The sequence below is a fragment of the Amblyomma maculatum genome, chromosome 1, assembly GCF_055883805.1.
Source record: "Amblyomma maculatum isolate TAMU_Amacu chromosome 1, ASM5588380v1, whole genome shotgun sequence".
NCBI lineage: Eukaryota > Metazoa > Arthropoda > Arachnida > Ixodida > Ixodidae > Amblyomma > Amblyomma maculatum.
In genome coordinates this window covers 153,622,474-153,647,862 of record NC_139344.1, presented here as the reverse complement: position 1 = coordinate 153,647,862, position 25,389 = coordinate 153,622,474, and the positions used below count along the sequence as shown (strand labels likewise).

The 25,389-nt window shown below is 44.9% G+C and overlaps 2 protein-coding genes and 1 long non-coding RNA gene across 9 annotated transcripts in view; 1 reads left to right on the top strand and 2 right to left on the bottom strand.

Moving 5' to 3' along the window:
* The window catches only part of LOC146204652 (queuosine 5'-phosphate N-glycosylase/hydrolase-like), a 44,299-nt gene extending 39,745 nt beyond the window's left edge, over positions 1 to 4,554 (bottom strand). The window contains exons 1-3 of one of the 6 annotated variants that reach the window (XR_014703990.1): positions 4,537 to 4,554; positions 4,362 to 4,466; positions 2,317 to 2,428 (exon numbers count right to left, since the gene is read on the bottom strand). Coding sequence is in view for 4 of the 6 variants with exons in the window: in XM_084589347.1 (XP_084445473.1) it covers positions 945 to 994 (50 nt within the window). In the remaining 2 variants the exon portion in view is untranslated. Of the gene's footprint in view, positions 1 to 944; positions 2,074 to 2,316; positions 2,429 to 4,361 lie in introns of those variants that run through there. The other 5 variants (XR_014703989.1, XM_084589347.1, XM_084589346.1 and 2 more) reach the window with 5 other exon arrangements.
* The window catches only part of LOC146204650 (uncharacterized), a 116,561-nt gene that overhangs the window by 67,373 nt on the left and 23,799 nt on the right, over positions 1 to 25,389 (top strand). The window lies entirely within an intron of this gene.
* On the bottom strand, positions 9,293 to 12,484 carry LOC146204651 (uncharacterized). The gene is made up of 3 exons (XR_014703987.1): positions 12,395 to 12,484; positions 10,119 to 10,247; positions 9,293 to 10,011 (listed from the first exon to the last, which is right to left on the bottom strand). It is a non-coding gene; the product is annotated as an uncharacterized LOC146204651 (long non-coding RNA).

The window sequence follows — 25,389 nt, the reverse complement described above, 5'->3', positions numbered from 1 at the left end:
TGGGCCATCGCAGTGAGGCGCGAAGGCTGGATACCGACACCTTTACGCCAGAGCGGTTACGAGCTCAAAAGTCATGAATAACTCGAGTTTGGCCTTCTTTATGACACGCAATGGCATTTTGTGAGTGCACGTAAAATGTTGACGAGGCAGCCAGTATATTAATGCGTAGACCTGTTTATAATGTAAACAATTCCTCAAGCAAATTTTTGTTTTTCACTTTCTAATTGTATGTATTATGTGCAGAGTGAGCTGCTGCGCAAGCGATCTGCGTTGCACTCCTCCGTGGTTATATTGTATGGCTAACATTAGCTTTGTTCACCTAAAATTATTTTAAATTTTGTGATGAAATGTGCATGCGCTGACAGCAACTGATTTGCTCAATTGGAGCTGAATTTTATTATATTACTCAGGGGTTTGAGTGGTATTCACTGCAGCTAATTTTGAATGAGAGTTGTGGGGTTGAGCGTCCCGAGCGACATATGGGCCCCTAGCTGTTTCAGATTTTGAGGATCTTTGCATCAACTATGTACTGCATGGCACACTGTCGCATTACGAGTTTATCCTACATAGAAACGTGGTCACGGCGGCCGGGACTGAACTGGGTAGCCCTAACTGCAGAACCAGCATGTGGATGCTGCAGCTTGTAATGCAAGCTAAAAGCTTGAATATCCATGAAGAAATTATAAACGCTGACACCAATAACCTCCCACGAACAGAACAGATAGGCGTGCAGCGTGGTGATTTAAAGGAATAATTCAAGGATAAGCAAACCTGTACGGTGTCAAGGCACAATGCCCTTGCTACTGTTGCCATGCTTACCAACAACGCTCATTTGGTGCTCGGAATGAAGAATCATCCGAGAATGCAATGAAGTTTTGAGCGGAGTACTTCCTACCTGGTTTGCGTGCGCTGTTTACGAGCGAGAAAAATCACATTCCACTTACCCGACTGAAAGTTGTTGTACGCACCCAAAGTTTTGCAATCCTCGATGCATTCCGCGGCTAATGTGCTGGGCAAATAGCAAATAGATATCAATCAACGCTGCTCATTTTCAAGGCAGCAACAACTTCGCTCGTGAGCTTTGAACCCGCTCTTGGTCTGGTACGGTGTGCAGGACAAGGCAATGCATGCTGTGTACGTGAAGTTTTTCCAAGTACTGCTTTTGTACTCACTACTGAGGTTCAAGAAGTACTCACACAGCGTGTGGGTATTTTATCTGCCAAAAAGGTGCCTGTATATCACAATAACACGCTCTTGGCAAGCATGGCCACAGCAGTGGGGTGGCACCACAGTGCCGCTCCCGTGCTTTCCGCCTGCTCTGGGGCCATAGACGACTGCCGCGCCACCTTGATTGCTGTTTGTTTTAAACATGGCGAAGACCTATAGACACCCAATTTTTGGGTTCGTGTTTTATTAGCTGTAATGATGCGCAAGGTATTACTGTACAGAAAGCACCAGGTGATATCCACCTATGACCGCTAAACAATTTATCATTGAATTTCTTTCCTCACCCGTTTCGGTTTCAAAAGCCGTGTGATGGCTGTGACGCCAAAGTTAAGTCTAGGTCACGTGACGGGTGAAAAAAAAATTGTGATATCCTGTGATGTTTAAATTCACTACAACGCTGAAGCCAGCCTGCCTAAAGAACCGGAATCACAAGTGAAGAGCTGGCTATTATACTGCGGCTTTTTCATGCCGTGCATGGCTTGGACTTGATTGTGATGTCACAGCCATCTCTCAGCTGCTGAAACCGAAACTGGCGAGAAAAGAAAATTGAACTGAGAATTATTTAGCAGTCGTAGGCGAAAACCACGTGGCAATCCGTATACAGGAATGTCTTACAAAAATACCACCAAAATTTGGTGTCTATACTCCTTTAAGATGGTGGTCACGGGCGGAAAATATTTTTTCGCCAAACCAAAATCAAGCTGGGATAATATTCTTCATAGCAATACAATTTGCTATGATTTTTTAAAAAGAAATTGAGGATGGTCGAGCCCATAACCTGTATCAGTTGGTGTAGAATGAAACCGGCACCTTTACCTTAGCAGATCATGCTAGCAATAACAGCCTAGCATTATCCTTGACGCATCAGCATGACAGGAAAAAAAAAAAAAAACAGTGGTAGCATAACATATATACACCATCACAAAATCGAAGAACTTGAAGGTAAGCTGTCTAAAAATTGTAAAAATATTTTTTTTTGTGGAACTGCAGCAGCATCATACTTTGTACAGAAAAAAATTGTTGGCTTGACAAGCACTGGACCATACATATGCTGGTCTGCAAATATGAAACGCCTTTGCCCACACGTACCAGTCACAGCTATCCGATGGAAACTAAGGCAGAATCAAAAGCACAGAAGAAAGCTGCAGGTTGCCTCCAAAGGATCCCTGTTTCAGCACACGCACCAAATACAGGGAAGGACCTGGAAATGAGAACAATGCAATAAATGCCCACTCCTGGGAAAGGTAAGACGTGAAGGATTTTGTTACAACACAGAAAGTATAATGAATGAAAGTATGAATTCCGCAATTCATTGCAGTTGGTTGTGTCTACTATCTTTGCAAACATTTGTCGTCACTTCGCGTAAAGGATCAATTTCTCTTTCCTAATTCTGAGGCAGTTGCTGATTTGCTCCAAAATGAGAGCTTGGTATACAGTGCTGGTTTTAGCGTAGATGTGGTTGATTTGTATAATCTCTTCCACACTCTCAACTCATCCAGTATGTTCAGCAATGTATTACGGAGGACTATGATGAATGCTGGTTCCAAAATGAGTGTGGAACCTTAACCGGATCCTTTTTGGAAATGTTATCTTACTACCTGAGTAACACGTTTGGTGAGCGAGATGGTCGACTATACGCAAAAATCTGGTGTGTGCATAGGTGCCAAGGTAGCTCCCATCCTCAGCGACATTTATCTAAGTAGGGTTGATATGAAAGTTGAGAATGATTTAGCCAGTTGTTGCATGCACATTTTCCGTTCCGTGGAAGATTTTCTGGTGCTAGCTAGCTCTGTGAATCCTGAATTTGTGTCAAATGTTCTTGATGTTTTTGCACGTAATGGGTCGGGACTAAGGCTCACGCATGAAGTCCCTTAAAAAACAGCCTTACAATTTCCCGATTTAAAGTTGTCTTTCCAACCCCACCATGTCTGTTGGCAGTATTCACCTAGGAGTGAAAAGCCCCTTCTGAATTGCAGGTCCTTTCATTCAAAGCTCGTAAAAACTAGCATTGTTACGGGATGCTTAGGCATGGCAGTGAAAAAATCTTGTCATCGTAAAATGATGTCCAGTCTCTTAACTCAGGCGGACAAATGCAGGGAAGCTGGTTTCCTGAACTCAGTTCTCGTCTCAAGTGCAGACAAAGTCCTCCGCGCGCTAAAATCGTCTTCAAGCATGTGAGGGCGGGAAAGGGGTTCGGAGTAAGGAAGAAGAAAGGTAGTAGTCATGCCATATGTACACACGCTGTTGCACCAAGTTAAAAGAGTAGGAGGCAAGCATAGGGTAAAAGTTCTGTTTCCTTCTCCTAACAAACTAGAAAGAGTGGGAGCCGCGGTTCAAGGAATGCACGAGGGGCGCAGAAGAAATATGTGCAATATAAATCATGAAATAGATATGTTCCTTGCAAGACTGGCATAGTATATCAAATCGCTCTGTCCTGTGGCCTTACCTACATAGGCCAGACTGTGCAATGCATTAAAGTGCGGCTCATGGAGCACGCTAATTCGCTGAAAAAGAAAGAAACTAACCTTGCGAAGCATTGATTCACGTGCGAATGCACGTCATTTTTTGATGACAGTGCTGTTTTGATCGTTCATTCTTACCAGTGCACCAGCGAAGTAGCCAAACCTTTTCACACCAGAAAAAGTAAAGGGTGCGTGAGTACGCCTTTTGTCACATTATCTCCTCGGGAAATGAATATGCTGCACAGTGGGCAGCAGTTCTGCCGATGCACTCGTGCTTTTAAATGGTTTTTTTCCTTTTTACCAAAACTTGAGGTCGTTGGCATTGCGCATGTGCGCTGTTTCTTCGTGTGCATATATATGATGTGATTCTTCCCAATAAAAAAATCAGCTGTAAGTTCACCGCTGTTCGTGTGTCTCGTTTGGTTTCTTTCTTGGTCTGTGCATGTTTTGCGCTGTTGGGCCACCAATAATTTCGATTCTCTCCCGCATTTTATTGCTTTGGCTGTGGCGGTGCTGATCGAAATTCATGCCCTGGCCACATCAAAGTCATGCTGTGGACTATCTTCATAAATAAAGTCAGTTTGATTCCATATATCAGCACCCTTGTGGAGCAACCGGTTTTTGCCAGCACATATTTTTACAAGCGGGTGCACTCAAGTAAGTGCTACTCACCTTTTCATGAGGCACAAGGCATACCATCGGGAGAGGCCATGAATAGAAGCTGCGACGAAGCCAAGATCTCACAATCACCGTGCATCAAGATTATTTCGGTACACACTGAAAGGAAACAGAAATGGTTGCTCTTGCTGGGACAGGGCTAGCCGGGGCTATAGTGCCTTGAATATACCGGGGCCAAACGGAGGCGTATTCCAAAATGACCGGGGGCCCTAGCGGCGCGGCCGGTGGTGATAACCGTGGCCACTAGGCTGCCAGATGATAGCGTTCTATTGTTGGTTCTCGTTTCGGAACTCGGGCGTTTGTGACTTTGAGCACAACGTGAGGAGTCTCTACAAAGTTTAGTTTTCCGCACCTGTTGGCATGCATGAAAAAAAAAAATTAAGTAAACATCTCTCCCCGGTATGAGACGGCACAAGCGCAATATGTTTGTTTACAACTTCAAGTTAAATATACGTCCACTCAAAGCATTTAAGCAGTTGACCCAGATTTCTATGCACTGAAAAAACATCCACGAAATAATATCTTCAGAATATCCCTTAAATGATTATCTTCATCGAATAATACTCTCAATATTCACACATTATCGACAAGTGACATTGGGCATTAGGACCATTTGTGGACATCCTCTGAATATTTATGGTTTACGGGTCCGATCCCGACCGCGGCGGCTGCGTTTAAATGGAGGCGAAACGAAGAGGCGTCCGTGTGTACTGTGCGATTTCAGCGCACGTTAAAGATCCCCAGGTGGTCGAAATTGCTCCGTAGCCCTCCACTACCGGCTCCTCTTTCTCTCTTTCCGCTTTCACTCCGACCTTCCTCCCTTCCCTTACGGCGCGGTTCAGGTATCCACAGAAACAAGCGTGACAGATATATTGTGCCTTTCCCTTCCTGTGAACCAGTTATTATTATTTCATCTTATTCATTTTTTTTTCGCTTTCTCCTATTTCGTAAAGCAATGTCGCACGGGCCTGCTACTGGCTCTGTAGCTGAGCCACCTCCGCTGTCTCGTGCGGACAGAAGAGAAAATGGAGAAGAAAGAAAAAGAAGTGGGAGAGAAAGACGCGCGCTGCAACAGCCGTTGTCCACCACCGAAGCGGTGGCGGGTGCAATGACGGCCTACAACAGGTAAAACTCGGTGGCAGGCTACACTGGCCCCCGCCGCAAGCGGCGGTGACCTACCTACCCCAGCCCCATCAGGGTCAGGACCAGCCACCGTTCACAACTTCCTCTACCTGTAGCACTCTGCAGATCACAAGAATTCGGCAAGTGAGGATGAGGGAATATGGGGCGTGTCGTCGCATGAACCAATCAGTATGCGCCACGCTGCGGATCACTATAGGATTCGGCAAGTGAGGATGAGGGAATATGGGGCGTGTCGTCGCATGAACGAATCAGTAAGGGCCACGAATGGAACAACAAAATATAAGTAAATATGCATAGCTATATATAATACTAGCTCATCTCCCTGCTATATGCGTCTCTCTTCGCAGTCTGGCTTTGTTCTACATCGGTGAGTAACTGAGCTGTTCTCACTTGATAGATTCTGCTTTCTGCACAATACACTGCTATCGGTCGCCACTTTTGTGGACTTTAGCTCTCGGACCGTTTTGGTTTTGCAGCGCCGCCAATACAACCCAGTAAACACCAACCCATCTATGAGACGGCTATAAACTGTCTTGCCAAGACAAGCAAGATGCCCGATAGATGTCTCAGTAGACCTCCGAGATGGCTACTAAACGTATATAATATGTCTCGACAAGATATGCAAGACATTGCCAGACGTCTTGATATTTCTTGTAGTGATCTTGTAGCTCAGCTAATGCACCCACTTTTTTAGGCTACAAGACGTCTTGCAAGATATCTCCTAGAAATCTGGAAGACAAATAACTTACTAAACGTAAGTCAGTCTAGCAGATAGCTATAAGGCATCGTGCCCAAGATAAACAAGTCACCTTATAGACATCTGAAGTGGCACCCAAGACAGCTGATAGACATTTAAAAGATGCTTTGACAAGATATGAAAGATGTTTTTATATATCTTGGTACTTCTTGTAGCTGCCTTCTAGCTCAGCTAATGCACCCATTTTTTTAAGCTGCAAGACGTCTTGCAAGTCATCATCTAGAGATCATTAAAATAGATTCTGAATGTCTAAAATGAGCTCTAGAATCTCCTGCAATGCTCTAAATTATTTATTCCCTGCTATTTCTCGCAAAACTGTCTGAAATGCTTATGTATTTGCAGAGGTTTTCAACACCACTGCCAGACAAAAAATATAGTCTCATCAGATGCTACTACAACTAAAGCTGCATTGCCGTCACACACCGACAGTGCTCTTTCACACATTCAGTTATGATGCAAGCTAAACTGATGTACAATTGTAAATCATTAATTCTCACGCACTACAACTGTTGTCTAGTAATGAGAACTGTATGTTTTTATTACAAAGCGTGCCACATTTCACTGTTAATGGCCATCAGGTGCTCTTTAGAAAGTTTGGTAGTAACTGCACCCAATGCTTGAAAATGAGATGAGTAAACTACAGAACTCTTTAATTTCCTCAACATTATACATTGCAAATAGGCAACTTAAACAATCTCATGCATGTTAAGGAAAGGAAAGCCACAAGCAACAGTATGCAAATGAAAAAATGTGGTTCTCTGAAGCCTAATATTGTACCAAGGAAGAAAACACCAGAAAGAGCCAACTCATGAACACATGACGTGTAAAGAATGATGCACATTGTCATTCATTCTCACAGACATTAAAACTGCAAACAGTAAGTGAGAACTGTACACATTCTTTGTTACAAAACATGCCACACTGTACGGTGGACAGCCATGGTTGGGTGCTCTTTGGGAGATTCGGCAATAACTACAAAAAGTGCTAGGAAACAAAATGTGTAAATCATATATTTGATTTTTTTTCAACAATGCACTACGAAGTTACAAGCACAGAAACTAGACACTACAAGTGGCATGAAAATGACAAAATAATAATGCAGTTCTCTCCAAGCTTAAAGTGATCTGTTTACAAAAGAATGACAACATCCATACTCCAAACAAGAACAGGAAATGACTAGAAATAAACAGGGATAGGTATGCAAAAGTGTACAAAACTGGTTGAGTGGTTGAACGAACTATCTGCATAATGTTTGTACAAAATAAAACAAAGCAACAAATTCGAATGAAAAAGCTTCAGTATACAGAAAAAGGCGCTTTCACAAAGGACCATCATCACGTGTTGCATTTCATACTATATGTGCATGCATGTCACCAACTGAATGCTGGTCATACATACATCTTGTAGAAACTGCACAAACACTTGAGCAATAGGCACGACATCAAATCCATTAAAAAATCTACACTGCAAAAAAAAGAAGCCAAGACTGCTTCACTGCTGCTGTTCCTGTTAGCATGACTAGAATGCACTGAAAAAAAAAAAAATGCAATGGCTGCATGCCTGTCATAGTTACATTCTACTATCATAACTAAAAAGTACTAAGGAAAAGGTAGCAGGTAAGGGTCATACATCACTCTACAAGAAACACTAGAAGGCACCATAAGGAAAAAAAAAAGGAAGGGGCAAAAGGTTTGCGTCCCTGTCATTGTACATACCAACCCCTATATTCCATATCAAAAGCTGTTTGCAGAACTACAAAAGATAAGGGCAGCATGAACCAGCCATGATGGCACCAACTGCCCTTACCTTTTGTAGTGCAGCAAACAGCTTGCGAGGAGTACAGAAGGCACAGCAAAAAAAAAAGAGAGAATAAAATTCAGTGTTGCTATGAACTCTTAACGCTTGTCATTTTGCTGATGTACCCTTCTTTTTCATGTAAATATTCTTGTAAATACGTTTTCTCAAAGTGCCAGTAAACCTGCTTGTACATATTTTACCAACTTCGAAGATTCAGTCCTTCTTCAACCCCGAGTCTCTGCACGCTACCAAGTGAAGGCCGGGTCGACATAGCCCCAGCGTCAGTTGTCGTGACGCTGGGGCTACGTCGACCCGGCCTTCACTTGGTAGCGTGCAGAGACTCGGGGTTGAAGTAGGATTGAATCTTCGAAGTTGGTGAAATATGTACAAGCAGGTTTAATGGCACTTTGAGAAACTTATTTACAAGATTATTTACACAAAAAAAAAAGGGTACATCAGCAAAATATAAAAAGAAGGAAGTTAACTGCTGAGATAGTTGGTTTTTCAGAAATAAAAAAGGTATTTAGCATAACACAGACACACACAAGAAAGAAGACACCACGTGTACTTACTACAACTGTTTATTTAGGGGAAAGCAGTCGATGCATAGCTTTCACTGCTGATGTGCACATGTACAAGGCAACAGGAAAACAGCACCAATCTTATCAAAGCAGGTATGATAAATATCTGTTCAGCCTCAAAGAAAAGCTGGAGTGTCACTGACACAGCTCAAACCTGTTTAATGTATAGATGGTATCCTCTGCTCCCTGAAAGCTTGCTCAGCTAAGCCATCACATAAGCTACGAAAGCAAACAGGTCAGCTGTCAGAAGAGACATGGCCAGCATTTCGTAAAGTGCAACACCGTCTATAAAATTCTACTGTCATGTAGAAAAATCTTATTTTGCACAAGCAGGATTCTGCGTCAATGGCCAACTTAGGGAACATGCAAAAGACATTAACAATGAAGGCGAGTGACTTCTCTTGCACCGTAGGGTTTGCACCAATTGTGAAAACTGTGGGTAACGGCTCATGAAACACTAGAAGCCCTTCATATAAAAAAGCAGGTTACAGCTGTGTCAGCAGCAAATTGGTTTTTCTTATGAGACTGAAGAAAAATTTCTCACGCATAGTTTGACAAAATGGTGCTGTTTCCATGTTGCCTTGTACCCGTGCGCATCACCTGAGTAGGCTATGTATATCGGCTGCTTTCCGCTGAACAGTTTTAAGTGCTGATGGCGTCCTCTGTCTTGTGTGAGACTGTGTTACGCTAAATAGCCTGTTATTATGCATGGAGAAAAGGCATTGAAAAAAAAACAAGGTCTGAATACCACTGCCAACATTCTGGCATGAAAGCATCGTAAAATGAGGGAGCTGGCATGGGTTGTGCATCTGTTATTCTGTACAACCCAAGAGGGCAGAGAAAATTGAAAAAAAAAAAAAAAAAAAAAAAAAAAGAAAACTTCCGGGGCTATCAGATCCACTGCAGTCAGTTACAAATTAAGAATGAAGGGGCGAATATCCCTCAAAGGAGGCTTTCCTGCCAATCAGATCATTCTCAACACTGGTACCACTCCAGCCCTTGTCCACAGCTAACTAGGCTGGGCAGCTTTTTCTTTATCGGTACTGAACACCAGCTGCACTGCCTCTTTTTGTCACCTACTGCCATGAAAGGGGGAGTTCCTTTGTGGCTCAATTGATTGGGAGGCTCCTCTCTGTCAATTGTTGGAGGCCTACCTTTGCAAAATTACAAAGCTTCAAACTTGAGTTGTAAATGAGCACAGAAGGTGCCTTGATCCCAGCTGCTTGCTATTGTGGCACTGTTCATGGTGGCTGTGCAGCGCCTTTAGATGTGGACTTGGTCTTTGTCACAAGGCAAACACCAACCACTCTTTTGTGACGTCGGCAAAACTAAGTTTCATTGGTGTTGAAGGTTTTCCATGTCACACCTGCCAGGATTAAAATCAAAAGCCCGATTTAGACATATGAGCTCCCAAACAGAAGGAAAAAGTCCCACTGTTGGCAACTCTAAGTTTTTGGCACAGTCAAACCATACCTGTGTATTCAGTCAGTAGCCCGCGACTGCCCAGTAAGATGTCAGTCCTGTGGCCCTCATTGCTAAGTTGTGTTTGCAGCACAGACAGGAAAAGGATAGTTGCTAGGCAGCCGTGGAGGTGGTGGCAACCTGCAAGGTGTTCCAATGCTTTAAAGATTTCTTGTGAAGTTTAATAAAGCAAATCACTGACTACAAAACATAGGATAAGAATTTAACCTCAAAATATGTCGCATAAGGTTGAGAGTACTGAGTCACAATAGAAACATGTTTAACCAAGACACGCACTAGCAGCACAAAATAGTGCTGAGTATAATATAAGTATATTAATAACTCCTTGATGACCTCGAAGGCTAAAACATTTTCTTGTCTTCACCAACAGACACACCTGAAGAGAACCACCATTTTCCTGATTTATACATTTCTTTTTTTTTTTATTGAGAGTCAGTTTCTATGCTGGGTAAGGTTCCTGCCTCTGGGTTTGCTAAGTGTTTCATTCGACATATGTAGAGAAGAAATAAATCTATGTATCATGTATCTATGTATGGATGCATTACCTATGTATGTATCTATGCATGTATATATGTAGGTACCTATGTATGTATGCATCACCAGTTTTTGCTAGAACAAATGAAAGCAATATTTTAAACAGTGAGCATGCACCCAGAGCAAAAAAAAAGGAATGCATAGCTCACTTGCTTGAGCTGTTGGGTAAGTGTTTTGTTTACATGAAAATTCGCGCAGACACAAAATAACAAGAGCACCAAACACAGACACAACAGCACAATGTGAAAAAGAGCATTAAATTCTAAATTCTAAAGTTAAAGCTCAGCTACTTTGGTCATCTGATGAGAAAAGAGGAGTCGCTGGAGAAAGATTTGATGCTGGAAAAGGTTGAGGGTCGCCGGAGAAGGGGTAGGCAGCGAACGCGATGGTTAGATGGCATCCTCGAGGCACTGCAGAGGAAGTTATGTGATGTTAGGAAGATAGTGAGAGACCGGAAAGCGTGGCGTGACATGGTCCATAGGGTCACGAAGAGTCGGACACGACTGAACTGAACTGAACTGAAATTAAATGAAGGTATTTCACCTTTGATGCCAAACACCTTCACTTCGGGAGGAGTCCATATGCTATCAAAAGGTTTGCGTGGAGTCACAGCTTTGTTGTTGAGGACAGCCAGAAGGCATACACTGAACCCATTTATAACATGGCTACATTCTATATGCCTTAAAAGTAAGTTATGATTCAGTACTCTCTTTTCTTTTCCCAGTTCTGGATAGGAAGAGTCTATTGGCCCTGAAGCAAGAAAACAAATGAAATTGATATGTTTTTGTGTATTATAATAGGCTTTTCGTTATATGAGGTCCGTCCGAAAGATTTGCTTTCGATTTCTTTCTGTACCAATTCAACTGAAGCTTAATTTCTTAAAACATTTCCGCCAATAAAAACAAAAAACCTGAGGACCAAAGCAAATAGAGCACCAGCACATTACACAGCATGCAGTTCAGGAACTTAAAAAGAACTAAATTGTGCTTTCTGACTATATGAAAATGTCAAATCACTTAATCACGGCAATGTAATGACTGACTGTAAACATTTTATGAACTATTAAAATTAAATCACTGCAGAATGTTTGTACGCCGTTCCTATCTCGCTATGTGTTTCAACTTGTGCCTGTGAACAGGCCGAGAGTATTTTGCTAGCAGTTGGGAGAGTCGCTGTGGCCAGAATGCACCTTACCCTCCCCTCTAAGGCGGCTTATTGAGATCGTTCTCTTTCTTTTTCGCAACCGTGGCATAACTTAGCGCGTATAGAGCTCTGCAGGCTGACAAACAATGCACGGCTTCCACTCGACGGTGCGTATTTTCTGTATCTTGCTGCAGAGTGAAGGCCACACTAAGCATGCAGACTTTCGTGCTCAGTTGTGTTTCCTGGGAAAGTCTTAGAACCAGCGGCAATCAACGAAAGACGTCGGATCGCCAAGCTCATTTTGAAGAATTACATCGCGAGGTTCCGCCGCCAATGGCAGTTCACGAAACGCGGCGAGTGGAATTACAAGCGCAAAACCTTCCTGCATGCACACAACTATAGATGCGCCATAAAACACCGCCTTTCGTACTGACTAAACGGTCCGCGCGCGCTATCTTGCTCGCCCATACAGCCTGCGCCGGCGGATGCAAACAACGGTCCTTGCAGCATTTTTATCGGAAAAAGAAAACACTCAGTCAGTTTACTGCTACATTAAGTGACTCATTTAGAAGAAACAATTTCTTACTCACCCAGCGAAGCTTGCCTTGCAGCCAGAAGTAGCAGCCGCTGTGCGGGATACATTTTCACAGTCACAAACCAACGGCCTAACGTGCAGACACGACTAGACACGACGAAAATTTGAAATGGCCAGCCGCCGAGCAGCGCATTGATACAACAACTTTGAAAACAATAGAAATCTGAAATATATTTCATAAAACAATCTATACAAGTAAAATGTAACTGTTGCTAATGACGTATTTGTTTCGAAACGGTAAATACAACCTGCCTCTTGCGTAATTATTTTGGCGCACTATCTTCTATCTCGCTGTAAAGAGGAAGGGTGCGAAAAGGCCACGGCGCGCGAAGTTTGGGAATGGCGGATCGTGCATAGCTGGCGTTCCGTATTAACATCGGCGCAGCAAATCTTTCCTCTGTGCGAACTACTGGCTTTTATCACACACGGATACATCGCTAGCTTACTTTGTCGTTGTGAACACTCGGAGTTTGGAGTCTTCCGGCGGACTGGACTGCGCCCAGCGAGGTCGAACACAGTACGCGTGTGGCTATCGGCTGCAGAAATGAAGGTGTCAGCGGCTTTTGTACATTATGTTCAGATACCCATTGCCTAAACAGCATTTCTTGGTGTCATATTGGTCCTGCATGCTGGAAACAGCCCAAATTGCATGCTTAATTCAAAAGCGCAGGCACTTTGGATACAGTATTTTGCAAGCTGAAAAATTGCTAGAACAAACCTTCGACAGTTTATACTTAGAGTATGCAGAACAGTGTCGTCCAGTTAAATTGTGTACATATTGCACTATAGGCGCATATGTGACCCTGAAACGTCTTGTTAGGAAGTATGGTAGACTTCTGAAGCAGAACTCTAGAAGACATCTGGTGTAAGCCGGCTAATAACTGTCTTGCGTAGCTGAAGACATAAAAATTCTTCACTAGACAGATTCCAGACATCTTGCCGATGATGTCTTCTAGACTAGCACCAAGCGACGTCTTGTAGATGTCTTTGATAGCTCAAGATATATGTGACCAATATAGAAATATCAAGACAGCTACAAGATATTCTGTGCTCAGTGGGAACGGAGGTTTCTTTCAGCCATAATTACTTTTAAGGGGAAAGCCTTTAATGGCTCATACTGTCGTGGACAAAGTGTGTCCTGCTTCTGCGGCGGCGGTCGCCTGGCGTTCTTTGGCGTGCGTTCGTCTCTAGTTCAAGTGTGAGATTGCAGAAGGCAGGAACGCTAGAAAAGAGTAGACTTCTGGAGGAAAGGCTAGCACCCATGTGCACGATTTCTCTGCCGACGTGGGAGCGCACGGCAAGGCTCAGGACGGGCCGGTCCTTTGTGTGATAGGTGCGACGCCATTTTGAATTTAGGGTTAGCGTGTGTTTGTTTAGGGTTAGCGTGTGGTATAGTAGCAATGTTTGTACAGTGTTTTAATTTTGTTTGGGGTTATGTTTGTGTTTTTTAGTGTCGGGCGGAATTGTGTTTTAATTTTTTTTTGTGCATATGTTGTACAAAGACGTGAAGGTTGTCGCCGCGATTAGTCTTTGCGACCGGCCTGCTGACGCGGATTAGTATTTGCGCTCGCGCAGTTCTGCTTCTTTCGGTTAACCACAGTTTGAGTGAGGCCCGTTTTGCCCGTTTCACATGCTGCGACTGGACCGCAAATAATCGGTCCAGTCTGTGAAACCGCAGTGCGATTTTCGCTCAGTGCGCGTTTGGAATTAGCACGCATGCATGTGCACGACTTCTCTGCCGACGTGGGAGCGCACGGCAAGGCTCAGGACGGGCCGGTCCTTTGCGTGATAGGTGCGACGCCATTTTGAATTTAGGGTTAGCGTGTGGTATAGTGGTGTTTGTACACTGTTTTAATTTTGTTTTGGGTTATGAATGTGTTTTTTAGTGTCGGGCGGAATTGTGTTTTAATTTTTTTTGTTCATATGTTGTACAAAGACGTGAAGGTTGTCGCCGCGATTAGTCTTTGCGACCGGCCTGCTGACGCGGATTAGTATTTGCGCTCGCGCAGTTCTGCTTCTTTCTGTTAACCACAGTTTGAGTGAGGCCCGTTTCATATGCTGCGACTGGACCGCAAATAATCGGTCTAGTCGGTGACGCCGCAGTGTTATTTTCGGTCAGTGCGCGTTTGGAATTAGCACCTATGTGCACGACTTCTCTGCCGACGTGGGAGCGCACGGCAAGGCTCAAGACGGGCCGGTCCTTTGTGTAATAGGTGCGACGCCATTTTGAATTTAGGGTTAGCGTGTGTTTGTTTAGGGTTAGCGTGTAGTACAAGGTTATATTTATATAACCTCCTTGGTGTAGTATTAGTGTTTCAATTTTGTTTTGGGTTATGTTTGCGTTTTTTAGTGTCGGGCGGAATTGTGTTTTAATTTTTTTTTTGTGCATATGTTGTACAAAGACGTGGTTGTCGCCGCGATTAGTCTTTGCGACCGGCCTGCTAACGCGGATTAGTATTTGCGCTCGCGCAGTTCTGCTTCTTTCGGTTAACCACAGTTTGAGCGAGGCCCGTTTCACATGCTGCGACTGGACCGAAAATAATCGGTCTAGTCGGTGACGCCGCAGTGCGATTTTCGGTCACTGCTTTCACATATATACAACGCGTTCACAGCGAATTCGGTCGGGCTGACACGCAGGGTTGCTTGATGCATGTACAGCCAACCATTTGTTTAATGCGTCATTAACACAGCAAAACGTGTATCGATATTGCTAGTTTATCCGCGTTTTTAGTGACGACAAAATATTTCGTATGCTGTTATTGGAATAAATGAGTTTGCATTATTAAACAACTACGTTGCTGCGCTGCTTGCGATACTTCACTTCCGGTGGTAGCACGTGACGGCAAGTGACGCGCTCATGACGCGCCGTCAGGATATGCTCCCCATTGGTCAGTCCACGGTCAGTCGCATACCGATCACACCGACGCTGCGATCGAATTCCAACAAGTTGGAAACCCGTCGCAAGCAGTCTGCGGCTTGACCGACGGAATTCGCAGTTGTTGCAGGCGAAAATCGCATGCCTCCGAGGAAAGGCTTGGCAGATAGGGTCGCCCCTTCAGATGCCGGTGCGTCCGGGAGTGAGAAAAGGGACGCGGCAGAGACCGCGCAGGTTCCCGACGCAGCCGTTTTTGTGCTACACATGACCGCAGTGTTGTCAGTGTTCACTCGTCAGCTCGATTCGGTGGCTAGCGCCAACCAAGCTGCAGCTGAGGATAGTCTTGCGTCCGCGGATAAATGTTAAGGTTCCCTCCTTTTCCGGCTACACGGACGTGAAGTCAGTCCACGAGCTCTTACAAGAACTCGAGGATTATCAGATGGCACTGGGTTCCCCAGACGACGTGGTGCTGACGCAGGTAATTCCCGTAGCACTTGTTGAGAGCGCGGCACGATGGAGGCGTTGCCAGCCGGCCTTCCAGTCGATGGCTGACCTCGCAGATCGCTTCTGCGCCGAGTTCTTGCCGCCCGATTACGAGCGCCGGATGCTTGAGAAGCTGCGCAGAGAAGAGCTTTCTCGAGTATGTATACGCGCAATGCTGGAGCTCTACAAGAGGGCAGATCCCACGGCAACCGATCTTGAACAGCTATAGGTCGCGCGCGTGATCAGGTAATGCATGCCATCCGCGCTTCAAGCCGTATTTGCGGGGACGTGGTTTTGGAAACCTCGAGGCCTTAGCACAAGAAGCGATGAATTGCGCGCGCTACCAGCCACCCTCCCAGGCCAGCCGAATCGCTAGAGCCGCGATGCGCCTGGGCCGGAGGCCAAGACTCCGCGCCGCGCGCCAGAGGCGCACATGTAATGACGGTAAGGCAGGAAAGGCCAGCGGATGGCTCCGCAATTCCTCGCGCTCTTGATCCCTAGGCTACAGTGCTCTACCTAGGCGTTCGAGCTGGGCTCGATAATGTACGTCATCGCTCCTGTCGCGATTGCATAGCAGGAACCCAGACGGCCATAGACGTCCGACGGACGTCCGTTCTCGGACCTTCGGACATCCGACGGAAGTCCGGTTATGTTCGATATACGTACAGCGGACGTCCGTCGGACTATCGTTCGTGGATCCGGATCGCGTCCCACGGACGTCCGACGGGCAGCCGGAGGCGGACATTCGGACGTTTCCCGGAACATGCTTGCAGGGCCCGCTATTCGTGTAAAAACTTGCCAATAACATTTGTGTAAAGCTCAGCAAGCATGTGCCATGGAAATTTCAGTCACATACTAGTGCTCAATGCCTTTGTCGTGAGAGTAAAGCAGACAATAGAATATGCAACAGGTTCAAGTTTCCTGTTGTCTACTTTACTTTCACACACAAAGCACTGAACAGTAGTGTGCAATTAAAACTTCCATCAAAGAGGCACATATGCTAGCTGAGCTTTACACAAATGCACCATTCCTGAAAACATGCTAAGTGCATAGGCATACCAGCATGCGAGGTTGTAAAAAAAGCATTTTTTTTGCCTTTATTGAAAAAACTGCATGCATAAATAGTCTACACTAAAAAAATATCGATGTTAAGGAATGGCATGGTAAAATGCAGGCCGACTGGAGTATTAAGAATCTACTTGAATAATTTTTTTAATTATCCTTGGCCGTGACAGCTCTTCCCTTGGGGAGGTGGTGGAGGAAAAGGTATTTATTGAAACCTAATATTTCGGAATTAGCGAGATGATCGAGTTCTGTGTGGGCAGCCTCCGCAGGCCGGGATTCCAGGAGCAGTTACTATCCTGTGCATTTGCTTGATCAGCTGTTGCTAGTCTTTCAGGCCTAAGATGGAAAGAGCAGGCTGGGCTCCTCCTGCAATAGAAGGGAAAATGAAATTCAAGTTATCTGTGCTGAACTTTGATTACACATCTCCAAGGGCAACTGCCAGTTTCTCTCAATTGCTTTTTCCAGATGGCACTGTACGCATGCATCTCCATTCAGAACTGTCACATACTATATAGAAAGGTCATATAACTGCAGCAAAACCCATGCAGAATAACAAAAGATACAAACGTAGTTTGACCAGAACCTGGCATTCAGTATTTTAATGTTTTTATGTCGTCTCTTTGAACATGCCACTCTGAACAAACATGGCATGTTATGCTTGCTGCTATGCGCCCTCAGCAATGCCCAAGACATGGAGTGCACATGCAGAGAAATTAAGCATAAAGGATGCTGTATATGAACATAAAGCACAGCCAGAGCATTGCAGTATTACACAGGTACGCATTGGCGGCAGAAACCTGCATTTTGAGCGGTTTAACAGGCAGATTTCTAAAGTCATTGTTCCTGCTCTGAAAAGAAGTGATCAATAATAACATCATTTAAAATTGTTACCTTTTTGTTCTGTAAACTGCACATTTCGCTGGTTTCCATGTACCCTCTACTGAAGACATTCCCTGGGCGTGTCGGGGGTATATCGACATCAACATCTAGGCTACAAGCGTCTAGAAAGCGTCTCCTTAGAGCAGCTGCGACGAATTAACTTATCTGATAACATGCAAGCTGCTGCAGCAGAATAAAGATAGACATTTGACATGTGGCTAAAACCCAATGTGGAAGCATAGTCCGCCGCAGTGATTGCGCAGTGTTCATGCTTCTACAAGAGTTAAAAGTAAAGTTATTTGTTTACCCACAGCGCTATATGTGACATTACAATAGCAAGGCTTGTAGTTACACAAAACACAAAAAGCTGATAACCACAAGCTCCTGATGTATTACCGGCAGCATGCAGCATGGATGTATGTCATGGATTTCTCAACTACGCACAACAAATTACAAAAAAATAATGGTATTTATAAATGCAGCCAGCTGTTCACAAGAAACACTCTAGCTTTTTTATGGGGAAGGTAGTGGGCGCCAAAGAAACTGCCCCTGTAAAGGCGCCTAATTTGCCCCTATGTAATATCGGGGACAAGTGTGTGGATTACACAAACTGCAATCAAAGCACATAACTTTCACATCGACCAGGGACCATACTTGTCGATGTGAAAGTTGAACGTTAGTTCTTTCATGTGTGCAAGAGAAATAAGGTCACAATTCGTTTACATCGCGATTCTAGTCCAAAATCTACAGACATACTGTCCAGACTTTCGCCCCCGCAGTATAAGCCACCACTTGGGTAAGAGATTAGTAAAAGAAGTGTATAAAAGACATTAGTGCTGTTGGACAGCCATAGCTATAAAAATGGCATCGACATTAAAGTACTACCTTAAGGCGGGGCCTAGGGCATTACAAAAGCAAGAGTTAGTGTCCGCTGATCCTCATTTGAACGAACAAAAAGAGGGGGGGGGGGGGGAAGAAATCTACCTCAATTACATGTTTTGAGTGACACCAAGCCGCAGTTAGTATTAAAGATATCACACAGTTTTGTGGAAGATTTGGGAGCGCTTTGCAGCTTTCTTACAGGATTGAACAAAAGAGCTCACCATCTTCAGAAAGGCACATTATATAGAAATGAAAATAGTGAATTTACTGCATCTGGCCACAACAACTTGCACACGGAGAGGAAGATGAACTGAAAATTTTATACATGAATGTACGTATTTACAACAGGTGAAACAATGACCATGATCTATGCCGAAGAGTAAAGAGATCAAAATCTAGCTCAGAACGAGTTCTCCAGGCCGCGGGGCCGTTTCATTAACTTCGGGACTCCGCCCACATTTCTTCTCCCCGATGACAACGAACTCACACATGACTGGCTAACAAACATTTTGGCATGTCTTTCCACTTTCATAAGTTCTTCACCCTCTCCCTAATACAAGCAATGCAAAAGGGACAACAAATTCGTTTCACAACAAACGGAATTTAGAGAATGGACCTTGAAATGATTGGCTCACTAGGTCACATGCCAAACTCTCTCCCCTAGGAAAAAAAAAAAAAGAAAATAAATAATTAGAACCCATCAAAACGGTGTCCCACGTGCGCAACCATTGCCCAAAGCTTGCATCCTTGGCGGCTCCTTTTACAGTGCAATTATTGCAATTATTGGCGTCCGAGTCAGCACCATTGCGGACCACATCAGAAGAGCCAACCCACATCATACCGTCACTGTTACACACTTGCCCTTTTTCAACGCCGCTATCTCCCACCATTGTTAACATCCAGGGTTGGAATCCTCAACGAGACCCCACTCAGCGCGCCTGCACTGAATAATTGTCACTTTTATGGGCTCCCCAACAAGGAAGAGGGACTTACACCCTTCAACCTGACAGTGTTTTTTCTTTGAACGATAAGCAGTTCTTCCAAAAGAGGTGCTCGTTTCAAAGCTGTGCTGCCTCCGGGTGATGGGTCCAGTCAGCGTACTAAGGATCCCTTAGTACGCTTAGTACTAAGGACCCCTTAGTTGTATACTGTTCGTAAAGCTCCTTAAATAAAAATGTGCCCCCTACATGACACAGCAACGAGAACAAACTGCCTGTCCCCGCGTCTTCGAGTGCGACAGCAAAGTCCTCGGAAGAGGGGACTTCTTTCCCTCTCTGCCTACGTTTCCGTTAAGCACTGTAGCTGCTGTAGCTGCCTATCTGTGCGCGTCTCTCCGCCTCCTGTCCGAGGACAAGTGGGAGACGGCCGCAGCTGGGCATTGAACAGGTGACCCAAAAAGAGCAGACTAATAATGGTGCCTAGCATACCCACCGATCCCTTACAGAAATCATTAAAGAAATGAAAGCAACACATCAGATAACACTACAATGTTTCTAAGTACAAAGTCGACAACTCCAAGTCATATAAATATATGTACATCTCCGCACATTAACTAGACAGAAACAGTGCAGAGTAAACTAGTAATTCAGTGTCTAGCAACACTATTAAAAGGGGATAAAGGCCACGGGGGGCTACGATTATTAGTACCGTTTTGCCTTTAAACTACAATAACATACTTGTTGCAAGCTTAAAATCAAAGATTCACGCCTGTCCCACCCACAGCAATGGAACACACATCTGACTCAAGTCTGCAGAGAAAGAGCAAGCTTGACTATTGCAGACGCACCCTTGGTTATTTTTCTGGCATTTCTGAGGGTGAAGAATCTGACTTGTCAGTAGCATGTATACGAATAAGAACCCTATGACAGTAAATGCATCAAATTTTCTGAAGTGGCTTTTCTTTGCTGACCACATATGAGGTGAGCTATAATTTATCCAACTTGGCCTAGGTTTATTCTATGAATAACAAAGCTATAGCAGGTACACAGTCGTCCACTCAGGTTGAACATGCGAGTGCGTGGCATCCACTTTTTGAGATGCCACTGCATCCATCGCAGCTGCACACCGTAGCAAAGAGGCAGACAGCGTGAAGCACCAGCCTCTAGTCCCTCTACCACCACTGGGGTCCCAAACTAGGGACCCCTTGTTTTTGTCAGGACAGGCCCCCTCAGGGTCAGCTAGTAACCTCCTGTATTTGTATCTGATGGCAATGTTTTCCACCACCACCCACAATACGCAGCTGCGCATCATAGCAGATGTGAAGCAACAGCTCCTGGTCCTTCTATGCATAAGCCACTTTGCCTTGATGCATGCCTGCGCACCATAGTAAAGAGGCAGACGACATGACGCAGCAGCTCATGGTACCTTTACACATGAGCCCCCCATTGTACTTCGATACGCACCATAGCAAATATACACACTACGCCACACAGCTGCTCCTGGTCCCTCTATGCATAAGCCATTTTGCCTCAATACGCACCTGCGTACCTGAGCGAAGAGGCAGACGTGAAGCTACAGCTCCTGGGCCCTACATGCACAAGCCACTTAGCATCAATGCACGGCTGTGCACTGTAGTAAAGAGGCGAAGGACGTTAAGCAGCAGCTCCTGGTCCCTCTACACATCAGCCATTTTGCCTCAATGCGCATCTGCACACCGTAACAAACAGCCAGATGTGACAAAGAAGCTCCTGGTTTCTCTACAAATAAACCACTTTGCCTCAATGCACGTCTGCACACCAGAGCAAAGAGGCAGATGACGTGAAGCTGGAGTGGCTGGTCCCTCTATGCACAAGCCACTTAGCCTTGATGCATGGCTGTGACGGATGCATTGCTATTTTGCAAACTGCATGCCACACATTCCCATTCAAGCTAAGAGTGGACGACTGTGTCCAATGACAAAAAGTAACATGGTGGACAATGTAAAAAGAATTTGCTGCATAAAGTTTGTTGAAACCAGTTCTACATCCTACATGTAAACAAGCTAAAACCTTAATGTCGAAGGGATGTCCTGTGTGTTTAAAATCATCACGCTCAAACAACTTCAACACTGACAATCATGATTCAATATTAATAATATAGATAATGATACAATACTCACTTTTAGCCATACCAAAGAAATGAGAATGCAAAGGGATGTTGCTGTTTTTCCCCCGTGGATGACAGTTTTCCATGTTCAAAGTGCTGCTTCCTGTTGGCCTACGAAATCGGCTACAGCAAATGGCATCTGAAAAATTTTTGGAAGCCTCATGCTAGTCTTCAACGAGAAAAGCATTGCCATACAGAAGCAGAACACAAATACTTTTACAATACATTAAAAGCACCAACTGCGGTGCTGTTTTTAGGATGACTAGGTAGAGGTTTTGCTGTAGCAAGCCAAATGTTAGCCTTCAATAAGGAAAGCATTCCCATACAGAAACAGAACACAAAATCTTTTACAACACATTAAAAGCATCAATTGCACAAATGCTTGTAAGATGACCACGTACAGGTTTCTGCTATAGCCCACATCATGTGACCAGCGGTTATCAGAAGCCTTGTATGTGAGCATGATGCCCTAGATTCAATTTATGGCTATCACTGTATTAACAAGCATGGGTTTAAAGCTACTTTAATATGATAATCTAAGAACATGGTAAGAGCTTTCAGTGCGACACATAAGCTCAGTATCATGCACTATAAGGTGCTGCATGGCTCTAGTGCAGCTTTGGCATTATCTCGCAGTCAATAATGCAGTGAAGTTCTGAGGAGCCTTTGAATATCTGTAAGGTCAAAGCAACAACAATTTTGTTTTCATCTCACTTTTGCTCAACTCTTTTTTTTTTTTTTTTTTTTTTTTTTTTTTTTTTTTTGAGCCCGCGGCTTGCATGGCCTCCCAGTACGCCTGTTTTGCATAAAAGAAGGCGTTGCAGGCACCAGAGCTCGCAGCCCAACTGTATCGCGGCGGCGGTATGTCAAATTCGTGCCAGAACAACGCAGAACAACGGGTCAAGAAAAAGACAAGTGCTGACTTTTTTTTTTTTCTCTCATCTCCTTGTCCGGTTGTTCTGCGCGGTTCGGTCCCACATGCATAACCAACATGCGCAAGGTGCTGTCCTGGTTTGTCAAAGCTGAAGGAGAGTACTAAACCTTTAGTTATTTAGTAGCTACAGCCGTTCCTTCTAGAAACTGTAGTTGCCGTAAAGCTCGAGAGAGAAAGATCAGCGGCTGTCCATTAAAAAAAAAAAAAAAAAAAAAAAGAAAAAAAAAAAAAGACGTTTTCACAAGTGTAGGCATGTTGCACGATAGGCTCGAGGAGTGCAAAAGTTTTCTCGTATAGTTTTTACAACTCAGTACGTTGCGCATGGTTAACAAATTAACTCCTTTAAAGCTCGGGCAGGCACTCCTTTATCAGAGACAGAGAAGTTGCGCTGCTTACTGGCGCAGCGTCCAGTAATGCCGAAAAGATGGCCCTCAGACTTGAGGCTGCACTTTAGTTAGTCGGCGCGGAGCCATCCTGTCAGTCTCGCCTAAAACACTCGACCGTTCGGCTGCTGTACAGAGCTGTTTCCTTACGCAAAAGCTCACCACTATCGGTGCATCGAAAAGTTCAACTAAAGAAACAAAAGTTCGGTGAAATATTTGGAATCAGCGGGTGAACAAAGTGTGCCAGCCGCACCAAGCCACAGCAAAAACAATGCTAGCAGTGCATTACAGCCGTAGGTATTTGTAACTGCGCAGAAAATGCAGTACACGGAAACGTGAAGCCAAGGTGGATTGGATTGGCTCATTTCAGATTTTTTTGAGGATAGGTTCGGTTTCGTTCTTTCTGAGCTTGCTGCTTGCTGCGTCTATTCAGCCACTGATTAAAATTTCACCGAAGCATCATGATAGAAACATGTTTAATGGTCATTTAACTTTTAATCAAAAATTTTGGATGGAAGAATTCAACGATGAAACATGCGGAAAATAAAAAGAACTGTTTAATGGAAACGCTTTCTATCGCATCGATTCGCTCTGGCATCATATAATGCAGACTTGACGGCATTACTGATTTATACGCAGTTCAGACGAGCACGACGACTACAAACTATATCATAGCTGTGTAAAAGCAAATCCAGTGGCGGACGTACGGCGGCTGTCCGCTGGGCGAACGGATTCGACCATCCGCTTTCGTACGTACGCCGGAATTCCGGCGGACGTCCGAAATCGGCCGCCGAGTTGCGGCCGAGTTCGGTTGTCCGTCGGACGTCAGTGGCCGTCTGGGGAACTTCTCAGGCTTTCGCCTTTCACTTTTAGTCGCTAAAGTCCCTCGTAATTTTTTTCACACTTGCGTATTCACAGGCACCTCTGACAAGTGCATGTGTTCACTGAGCATTTCCAAAAATCAACTTTAAAGAAAATTACAGCCGATTTGCATAGTTAAATCAAAAGCGAAGTAGGTGCGTAGCACTGCTTATCCCTGCTATATTTTTCATGCATTTTGCACTTTGTTATGCTTCGTTTTGCATGATCACGCTTGGCACGTTTCCTCATTCTTTGTGCTTATATATGTTCTTGCGCCGTGTAGCTGCAATATCAGTATGGGGGGGTTAGCTTGCCACCGAATTTTGCATTCGCCACCGCTTCGGTGGTGGACAACGGCTGTTGTTGCGGCGCGCGTCTTTCTCTCCCTCTTCCTTTTCTTTCTTCTCTATTACTCTTCTGTCTGCATAAGGCAGCGGAGGTGGCTCTGCTAGGTGGTGGTGGTGGTTACTATGATGAGGGGGGATGGGGTACTGGGCACGACGTATGCCAGCCTGAGCTAGCGGCGGCACTCTTGGTGCCCAGGGGAATGGGGTAGGGGAAGGTTGGGAGGGAAGGGGGAGCCAGTAGCAGGCCCGTGTATTTTCTTTTCCTTCTTCCCACAGCCACAACAGTCGCGTAAAGGCCGTTTCACATGATGCGATTCTCGCCGCAGCAGAGTGCGATTTCAGCCGCACAGCGACAGAACGGCCCGCCACTTCCGTCGCAGAGCGGCTGCGGCAGACTTCCAACATGTTGGTCGCACGCCGCTCCTGTCGCAGCGATCGTTGCGAACGAGACAGCCGCCAGCCTATGGAATTCAGCCTGATGTGACTGTTGTACGTAGTTGCGTACAAAACGAAAAAGTTAAAAATGTCTATTTTGCATAAAGTGTTTTATATTTTGATAAAAAATATAAATTAAATACAACATTTAATCTTACGCGTGTTCTACCTGTATTGTTCGTAAAATATGATGGTGCCGCCGCTCGTGCCGCATCGACAGAAATCGCTGGTGCCGCAAGGGCAGTTGCGATTTGCGCCGCAACGACACTGCGACTGGGCCGAAATTTTTCGTGCGCGTCGCACCATGTGAAACGGCCTTAATGCGGGTGTCGCCACCTTCTCTTTCAAATTCGCGGCGAGACGGAGAGGGAGCGGCTTGTGCTGCAGCTGCGTGACCGCTCCGCCGCCTCAATGCCGAGCCGCGCGACGCGCGGCCAAGTTCACGAAAAGAGTCAGAGTAATCGCGGAATTAAGAGGCAGTGTTAAAGGTGCTTGGCGTCTTATAGGTCCCCCTAATTTGGTTTGGCACAAGTGGAAAGGGTAGAGCTGCTGCTCCAGGAGGCTATGCCTGAGTCTTCGTATTCCAAAGAGGAAGTCGTGTTAATAAAGGACGTGAACCAGAGACGAGCGACGGCCCTTTATTCAAATGCAGACAGAACGTAAAGGCCTCTGTAAGGTTGCTTTTTGGCGTGATCCGTCGTCCGTCCGCAATTTCGCCCGCACGTGCTGATCCGCAAGGCGACCGGATTGCAGGCGATGTCT